Genomic DNA, 9430 nt, shown 5'->3' on the forward strand with positions numbered 1-9430 from the left:
AAAATTAAATCTGTATAGGAACGGATATTTTCCAAATCCACAACCGAATTTCTCATACGAACATGTCTAATATTTATTTTTTGAAAATAATCTACATCAATGGCTGCAGTGATGTATAAGCTGGCCATGTTTTAAAGTAATCAAGTGTGATAATTGTAAACTAAATGGTGAGTATATATATGCATATGTATATAACCAGAAAGAAAGGGTTAAATTATAATTAAACGAAGCACCTAAAAGTCAAGCAATAGAGAAATATCTGAAAAACGACCGTTTATATAATTGGAATATATATAGCCTTATCTGTATATGTAATATAAGAGTACATTTTGGTATAAAATAATAAATAGAAACAATAAATATAGAGATTAATATAAATAGAAGGAAGGAGGAGAGGGAAGATAAAGCAAATTAAGATTTCGGAGCGTATGTCAATGGCCGTCGAGATGTCATCGAAACAACCCACCAAAGACTTCTTCTCCTCTCCAGCCCTCTCCCTCTCTCTCGTACGTATACCATCTTTAACTTCTACTCGCACAAATCCATATACTGTTATATATATTATTGTATAAATTTACATTTTAATGGTGATTTATATGTATAAAAGGCTGGGATATTTCGGAATGCATCCTCCGGCAGCACGAACCCTGAGGAGGACTTTCTGGGAAGAAGAGTAGCTGACGATGAGGATCGGACGGTGGAGATGAGCAGCGAGAACTCTGGACCCACGAGATCCAGATCAGAGGACAATTTGGAGGGTGAGGAGGATCAAGAGGAAGAGGATGGTGCAGGAAACAAGGGAAACAAGAGGAAGAGGAAGAAGTATCATCGCCACACCACCGATCAGATTAGACACATGGAAGCGTATGTTCTTTCTTCCCTTGACCAGTAACCTTTTCTTCATACAATTAATTCATACATGAATATGACAATTCAGGTATTCCCATTATTTGATATTAGGGTTTCATAACAAGAAACATATTCATTACATTGGTCTTGCCTCTCTGTGCGTACTTGCTCATGTTAACACACTCTATATATGTATATATATATATATATATATATTTCATATATGAATATGATGATTATAAATTATCTCAACTTGATGAAAAAAACAATTATCTCAACTTTTCCCCAAATATATATGTTTATTTAATGTACATCACCACGTCTCCACATACATATATACGTTAATGAGTACTACTAGTCATCGATCATCATGCCCTATGTATATAGAGAGGGCATATTTCATGTAATGGAAAAATATATTGCCGATGTTTAGTTACAATGATTTGGTTTAGTTACACTTTATTTTTCTCTCTCTCTTATTCCGTACATGATTTGGTTTCTGGTTGGACATATGTTAAACTGTTTCATTCGATCATAATTATAGCCGATCGAGAGCGCTATATGTATAGGTAGTTAGGGTTCATTTGCAAGCATATCTAAGAGTTTCATGTTTTAGAATACAAAAAAATAAATGTAATGGGTAGTTTTATATCTGAACAATGATGGAAATTTGGAAAGGTCGGAATGTGAATTTGATGAGGTTGCATGCAGGCTGTTCAAAGAAACACCTCATCCGGACGAGAAGCAAAGACAGCAGCTGAGCAAGCAATTAGGTCTTGCTCCTCGCCAGGTCAAGTTCTGGTTCCAAAACCGCCGCACCCAGATCAAGGTATATATGTGTATCGTCTAGCTAGCTACTACTCGTGATGATATGGATTTTAAAAGATAGAAAACAAATATAGTTAATAATTAAAATAAAACATGAATACAGGCTATTCAAGAACGGCATGAAAACTCATTGCTGAAAGCGGAGCTAGAGAAGCTGAGAGAGGAAAACAAAGCGATGAGAGAGTCATTTTCCAAGGCTAATTCCTCCTCGTGCCCCAACTGCGGAGGAGGAGGAGGAGGAGGAGGAAGCCCCGATGATCTCCACCTTGAAAACACCAAACTAAAAGCCGAGCTCGACAAGCTTCGTGCGGCTCTCGGACGGACTCCCTATCCCCTTCAGGCCTCATGCTCCGATGATCAACATCGACGTGTTGGCTCCCTAGAACTCTACACGGGGGTCTTTGCCCTCGAGAAGTCCCGCATTGTGGAGATTGCCAACCGAGCCACCCTCGAAGTTCAGAAGATGGCCACATCCGGCGAACCTCTATGGCTCCGAAGCCTTGAGACTGGCCGTGAGATTCTCAACTACGATGAGTATCTCAAGGAGTTTCCTCAAGCTCAGGCCTCTTCATTTCATGGGAGGAAAACCATTGAAGCATCCCGAGATGTGGGGATCGTGTTTATGGACGCACATAAACTTGCCCAAAGTTTCATGGACGTGGTACTTTTTTTTTTCTTATTTCATTTAGAATATATACTAATCCTATACACACATCATTATGTAGAAACGAAAAATATTGATGTGTGTATCTGTGCAGGAGCAATGGAAAGAGATGTTTGCATGTTTGATCTCAAAGGCGGTGACGGTTGATGTAATTCGACAGGGTGAAGGGCCTTCAAGGATCGACGGTGCCATTCAATTGGTGAGTACTAATAACCTTTAGTGATAACTAATGAATACAACTGAGCTAATACATGCATGGTCATATTATATTATATTGTCAATATTGATATTGTTAACATTGGCAGATGTTTGGGGAGATGCAGCTGCTCACTCCAGTTGTCCCCACAAGAGAAGTCTACTTTGTGAGAAGTTGCCGGCAGCTGAGTCCCGAGAAATGGGTCATCGTGGATGTATCTGTTTCTGTGGAGGAGGACAACAACAGTACAGAGAAGGAGGGTTCACTGCTGAGATGTCGGAAGCGCCCTTCAGGGTGCATTATAGAGGACACCTCCAACGGCCATTCCAAGGTCACCTGGGTGGAGCACCTTGACTTGTCTGCTTCCACAGTTCAGCCTCTCTTCCGCTCCTTTGTCAACACCGGTTTGGCCTTTGGTGCTCGTCATTGGGTTGCCACCCTTCAGCTCCACTGCGAACGACTTGTCTTCTTCATGGCTACCAACGTCCCCACCAAGGACTCTCTCGGTCAGTCCATTTACTCTCTCTATTTTTTAATTTTTTTTTTTTGCATTCCTCCCAGATTAATTAACCCAAATTATTATCATCTCAGGAGTTACAACGCTGGCCGGGAGAAAGAGCGTACTCAAGATGGCGCAGAGGATGACACAAAGCTTCTACCGCGCCATTGCTGCTTCTAGCTACCATCAGTGGAACAAGATCACCACCAAAACTGGACAAGACATGAGGGTTTCATCCAGAAAAAACCTCCATGATCCTGGCGAGCCTACCGGAGTCATAGTTTGCGCTTCTTCCTCCCTCTGGTTACCTGTTTCTCCTACTCTTCTCTTTGATTTCTTTAGAGATGAAACTCGTCGCCATGAGGTACCTTTCTAAAACCCACACATACACTTACATACAATCAACCATGTACAACCGTTTTGATTAATTCCACTCATATATATATATATCTATATCAACAGTGGGATGCTTTGTCAAACGGAGCTCATGTTCAGTCTATTGTAAGCTTATCCAAGGGACAAGACAGGGGCAACTCCGTGTCTATCCAGGTATGTTTGCTTTGTCATTTCAGTTTTTCTGCTCGACTTCCATATATTCTAAATTTTTTATTATTTTTTTTTGGTGTAAATCTTAAATCAATTTTTTTATAATTGTCTCCCCAAAAATTCCAGACAGTGAAATCGAGAGAAAAGAGCACATGGGTGCTGCAGGACAGCTGCACAAACTCATATGAGTCGGTGGTTGTATACGCTCCTGTAGATATCAACACGACACAGCTCGTGATTGCCGGACATGATCCAAGCAACATCCAAATCCTCCCTTGTGGATTCTCAATCATACCTGATGGAGTAGAATCACGACAATTGGTCATCTCGTCTGCACAAGAGGACAGAAACACACAAGGAGGGTCTCTGCTCACACTGGCCCTCCAAACGCTCGTCAACCAATCTCCTGCAGCAAAGCTGAATATGGAGTCTGTGGAATCCGTTACAAACCTCGTCTCTGTCACGCTCCACAACATTAAGAGAAGCCTACAAATCGAAGATTGTTGATGATACAATAACTCACATCATGTGTCACTTTTATTATGGAGATGTTGTTTACCTATATAAAGTATATGATAATGTATAGCAGTGCATTAAGTTTTTTGTACAAAAACAACCGTCTTTCTGCAACCATACTATTATCCAAATATTTATGCTGCAAGCATTAAGAGCATCATTCTCGACAGGAAAGAGAAAACTGAGAGAACTCTGTAACATATGAATCTTCAGACAAACCATAAGCACAATCAGAAGCAGATATATAAATAGTAAGTAGGGGCAGTTGCCTCCAAACAATTTCAAATTCTCTAACACAACCAGTTCTCAAGACAGTTTAAATTTTTCATTACAAATGGACTTATTCTTGGGTTTACCCCATAGGTTAAACCTCTAGGTTCACCAACCACTATGATTGTGTTATGCCATATTTGGTATCTTTTAAAAAAAGAAACAAATATTGTCAAATTATATTATCTTTTTAAAGTTAAAAAGTAAAAAGAAATAAATAAAAAATAGTAGTAATTACAAAAAAAAATATTTTTAACGTCGTCAGCAAAACATTAAACCCTAAATCCTAAATCCTAAACCCTAAATCCTAAACCCTTGGGTAAACCCTAAACCCTAAGATAAATCTTAAACTCTAGGATAAATCTTAAACTCTAAATCAAAATCACTAAACACTAAAACACTCAAGAGTTTAGGGTTTAGGATTTAGGATTTAGAGTTTCAGGGTTTAGTGTTTTTATTTAGAGTTTAGGATTTATCCAAGGGTTTAGGGTTTGGTTTACCCAATAGTTTAGAGTTTACTCAAGGGTTTAGGATTTACCCAAGGGTTTAGGTTTACCCAAGGGTTTAGGGTTTAGAATTTAGGATTTAGGGATTAGGATTTAGGGTTTAGTGTTTTGCTGACGACGTTAAAATTTTTTTTTTAATTTTTTTTTCTGTAACTGTTATTTTTTTTTTACTTTTTTATTTTAAAAACATAATATAACTTGATAATATTTTGTTTCTTTTTTTAAAAGATATCAAATTTGAAATAAAGAAATCTTATTGGCTGGTGAACCTAGAGGTTCACCCTAGGGGTGAACCCAAGAATAACTCTTACAAATGATTGTACAAGGAGATATATATATATATATATACTAGGGCCGGTCCGGGCTACGCCCGGATTTTTTATTTAAATATTAATTATAATCATATATTTTTGTTATTTTATATATAAATATTATATAAATATAAATAGCTAGATAATTATAAAATTTTATTTAATTATTTATTGTTTTCTATCTTATGAATTTCAATTAACTCAATTTCTTACAATAAAATTTTCCGTTGATTTATTTATTGAATGAAACTTGTGTAGCTTAAAATCATGCATGCATTTAAGCTGAATCGAATCTAAATTAAACTGAAGTAAATCCGGTTATGTTATGTCATTTTTCTTTGAAACAAAAGACTCAAAAGAAAAGACCCAATGGGAATTGAACGCATTGCTTCCTGTCTATTTCCCTTTTAAGTTTAAAATATGTATCTCATATCTCACCAACACGCATGTCTCTGCGCGTGTATGGCACTTCCATTCATGTTAATTCCCAAAAACTAATTAAAAAATGAAATAAAAACCTTTGATTGCTTCCCTTATCTTTTTATGATTCGTTCGGAGCAATCTTTGCTTTGATAATATCTATATTTCTTTGGACAAAAAAAACTATATTTCTCTCTTGATCGAGTCATAGCGGAATTGAGAAACCGATCTGATTTACTTGCCACCGCTTAAACTGTGGAATATTTTTATTAATTGGCTCGATTTTCTTTTTTAACCTCTTCAGTGTTGTTGCTCATCATCCTCTTCCCTCTGCCTCTTCATACTCTGCAAAACCCATCGCCAATAATTTTAAACTCTTGAATGTTATTGAGTTACGGTGGCGACGAAATGAACCGTCACCGTTGATATCGCCTCCAACCAAGGCGAAGTCAGTAGCATCCAGAAACTCACGGTATGCTTCTTCTTTTCCTTCTTGTTTCCAAAGTTTCATTCTTTACATATGTTTTCATTATAGTGGCTATCTCTCTGTATTTGGGCTATATCACGGTGTGAACAAAAAGCCCACTAAACCGTAAACAATTATGAAACGCAGCAGCCCACATCAAAACTTAATGAAACGATGAGTTTTAGCCAAAGAAGACAGGTGTCGCACTCACAATCAACGATTTTATGACGTGTCACAATACGAGGGAGGAAAACATTTTTTTTTTATATATATAGATATTTGATATGGTTGTAAGCTTTGTAATTGGGGTTTACAATAAAATGAGCCTAATACTAAGCCCGCTTTTGATAAAAAAGAATTAGAAACAAATTACAAAACCCATCTTCTTAGTTTCGAATCCTAATAAGTAATAATCTTTCTCTCTTGGCTCCTTTTTGTGTCCTAATTTGTTTCTTTTCCACTATGAAAAATCAATGCCGAGCCGTAGGGCTATTGACCCCACCTAGGGTTTCGAGGTATGACGTCTTCTTGGTGGTGACGACATTTAGCTTCTCCTTCACCAACTTATCATCCGACGACGTATCTTTCTTCGAATCCAAGTCTTCGTTCCCCTGATCGAAGTCCCAACCCATGAAATCTGATAACGTCATGCTTCCCACCAGTGTCTCTTCCTCTGGTTCCATCGGCGTGCTCCTCTTGCTCACCGCTCGATCTGCATCTAGAACGTCATTGATTCTCGACAGTACCGTGTACGCCAAGCTCTCCAATATTCTTGAGTAGCTCTCCAGCACCGATTGCCCCACGTCCTGTTGGTGAAAGTCATGTAAGAAACCGAATGGATCGTGATGCAAAAATAGAGTTAGTTAACCTTGCTGAATTGGATTTTGCTGATGTCGAGGGAAGACTGAGAAATCCCTGGGTATCTATGCTTGAGGATGAGCAAAATGGTCTCAGCTCGCTCTTCGAAAACTTCTCGCTTCTCCAGACTCACGCCTGAGGCCCATGGGGCCGATGGTTTGTTATCCTTTTGTACCATTTTACGTTTCCATATGATGATTGATGCCTCGATTTTGTTTTTCAGGTCTAAGATCTTGTGCTCCGATGACATGTCCATGCTGTTCAGGAACTGGTCCGGGTCGAAAAACTCCACCGTTATATTTTTGTACATCTGATCCCCGAGACTCGCCCTCCCATTCTACACATAAACAAACAAGTGTTAATTCCATCAACACTCAAATCAGCAAGCTATTGGTAGTGTGTGCATGGTTCTAAAAATCGGTTTGGACTGTTTATACAACTCGAATCGATTTAATTCGCTTTAAGTTAGTTTCAATTGGTTTGAATGGATCTAAATCTGTTTAGTTAAGCAATTATGTTGTTACATATCTACAGATTTGTCCAATTTTTTTTTGTACATATAATTTATCAAAATAATTTTATAATTAAATTTAAAAACTAAAATTTCTTATGTAAATGTAAAATATATATACAATAGATAATAATTTGCTAACGTCTAGGCCCTGTCTATTCTTTCGAATAATTCGCCTAGTAGCTAGGCCTCTAGATGCGCATAAATACCGTCTAGCCATTGTGTGTTTACCTTGGGGAGAGAGTCGATGTAGCTCTCTGGGATCTCCATCTCAAACAAAACCTGTGCGTTTATGGCCATGGCTGCCTTGAGTACCTGGTTTACACAATCTTTTTGGTACTGCAAAAACCTTCTAGAAGCTTCTGATAAACCATCTGGAGGTACTTTTACTTTGGGAATCCACCATTTTTCGTCATGTCCCTTAGTGTTGTCTGAGTCAGGTGAGTCTTTTGAGACATAGCCGAACTCACTTTGGTCCTTGAAATTATCCAGACAATCCTAAGCAGAAAAAAGCAAAAACAACAAAACTCGATTGTTATGCTAAAAATTGTAATGAAAAATTTTCAGCTTATAAGAGCACCCCCGTTAAGGGTATCTACCTCAAAGTATCTAAAATTATATTTGTGTATATGTATATATTATATATGTATATGTAATTGTGAGGTTCTAAACTTTATGGAAAACATTTATATTCTATAACAGTTTAATATATTAGATTTGAACACTAATTTGCTCTAAGAAATTATATCATGTGGTTTGGGACAAAAAAAACTTACAATGAGCATGGCGTCGAGTTTCCTCAAGGCGGGGATATTCATGTGGAGGTCATTACGTTGGCGTGTGGTCATTATCTGTTAATGTAAGACCAATAAATCATATGGATTGTTTACCAAGTCATATGCACAAGGGAGTAGTACTAACTAACCTCCATAGTGGTCCCATCTTTGTTCTTTTGCTGAGACGGAGCAAACTCAACGACGTAGTCGGTCACAGAGAGAAGCCAATCAATCTCTCTTCTCCATCTTGCTCTCCTATCTGCAGGCATTGGCTCCAAACGCCGTTGCTCTCCAAACACGGAAGCTGCAAGGTTTGTGATTGCGTTTGAGAGAGCGAGAGCAGAGCAAACACCTTTGCCTCCACCGGAATTGTCCTCTCCCAGAAGCAGCTTGGAGAAGCGCTCTTTCATCTGTTCCATGTCTGAAGACAAGTAGAGAAAATAGCATGAGATATATATGCATATGAAGTTTCAAATTGTCAAAAAATAGTAAAGAGAAAATAGAGAGATAGATGCCTGCGAGAAGCTGTTTCTCTCTAGCCTGTGCTGCAGCGAGGGCTGCATCATCCGCAGAAGGCCTTGAGACTAACGGGCTCTTGTTAGGATGGATAATGGTCAACGGTTCAACCTCCTGAGATCCGGCAGCAGCCTCATCTAAACCGGGTTTAGAGACGGGGCTGTTGGATTGTTTCCCTGCATTGTTGTCGTTGTTCCTCCATTTGAAATTGAAGAGCTTGCTCCTGTAGCTTTCCTGCTCTTGTTCTGATGCACGAACCATTACTGATCTTTTTTTTTATCATACGAAAGAACTAAGGAGAAGAATAAGAAGAAGAATGGAAAAGAGAGGGTGAAAAAGGCCTGAGAAGGCCTCTCTTGTGATCGACGAGTCAGAGAGAAAAAAAAGGAGAAAGAGGGAATCAAAATGATTTAGCAAGAAGCTTATTAGCTAAATGATCGACAAAACCATAAAAGGGAATACTAAATTGTCACACTGAATTTGGGTGAGAAAATTGTGGGAAAGCAATGGATTTGAAGGTGGAAACGTGAGGAGCATGAGTTAGACAACCCCTGTTAATTATAACTAAACGATTAATTAGGATTTTGATAATTAGAGGTAGAGAGCAGTTTGAATAAAATGATTTGGAAGTCATAATAATGGATTGTGCGATTACCTTAACTAACCTATACATGAATGTACAAAGACGGTGTCTTCTT

At 38.2% G+C, this 9430-nt stretch overlaps 2 protein-coding genes across 2 annotated transcripts; one reads left to right on the top strand and one right to left on the bottom strand.

Moving 5' to 3' along the window:
- The first annotated feature begins 347 nt into the window (after positions 1 to 347).
- Positions 348 to 4253, top strand: LOC106385455 (homeobox-leucine zipper protein GLABRA 2). Its single transcript, XM_013825368.3, has 9 exons — positions 348 to 506; positions 608 to 864; positions 1561 to 1678; positions 1781 to 2338; positions 2436 to 2540; positions 2647 to 3043; positions 3129 to 3400; positions 3499 to 3585; positions 3709 to 4253. The coding sequence occupies exons 1-9, from the start codon at positions 429 to 431 to the stop codon at positions 4087 to 4089; spliced, it is 2253 nt and encodes a 750-aa protein (XP_013680822.1). The 5' UTR covers positions 348 to 428; the 3' UTR covers positions 4090 to 4253.
- Positions 4254 to 6524: 2271 nt separating this feature from the next.
- LOC106383062 (rop guanine nucleotide exchange factor 12) lies at positions 6525 to 9206 on the bottom strand. Its single transcript, XM_013823175.3, has 6 exons — positions 8732 to 9206; positions 8366 to 8637; positions 8217 to 8291; positions 7672 to 7938; positions 6940 to 7266; positions 6525 to 6877 (listed from the first exon to the last, which is right to left on the bottom strand). The coding sequence occupies exons 1-6, from the start codon at positions 8991 to 8993 to the stop codon at positions 6542 to 6544; spliced, it is 1539 nt and encodes a 512-aa protein (XP_013678629.1). The 5' UTR covers positions 8994 to 9206; the 3' UTR covers positions 6525 to 6541.
- Between the last annotated feature and the right edge of the window lie 224 nt (positions 9207 to 9430).

Source organism: Brassica napus, chromosome C6 (assembly GCF_020379485.1).
Source record: "Brassica napus cultivar Da-Ae chromosome C6, Da-Ae, whole genome shotgun sequence".
NCBI lineage: Eukaryota > Viridiplantae > Streptophyta > Magnoliopsida > Brassicales > Brassicaceae > Brassica > Brassica napus.

Coding starts and splice junctions, on each gene's coding strand:
- LOC106383062 (XM_013823175.3), bottom strand. CDS start 8,993: ATGGTTCGTGCATCAGAACAAGAGCAGGAAAGCTACAGGAGCAAGCTC. Junction 8,638..8,731: donor AGAGAAACAGCTTCTCGCAG/GCATCTATCTCT, acceptor ACTTGTCTTCAG/ACATGGAACAGATGAAAGAG. Junction 7,939..8,216: donor AACTCGACGCCATGCTCATT/GTAAGTTTTTTT, acceptor TTTTCTGCTTAG/GATTGTCTGGATAATTTCAA.
- LOC106385455 (XM_013825368.3), top strand. CDS start 429: ATGTCAATGGCCGTCGAGATGTCATCGAAACAACCCACCAAAGACTTC. Junction 865..1,560: donor CAGATTAGACACATGGAAGC/GTATGTTCTTTC, acceptor GGTTGCATGCAG/GCTGTTCAAAGAAACACCTC. Junction 3,586..3,708: donor GCAACTCCGTGTCTATCCAG/GTATGTTTGCTT, acceptor CAAAAATTCCAG/ACAGTGAAATCGAGAGAAAA.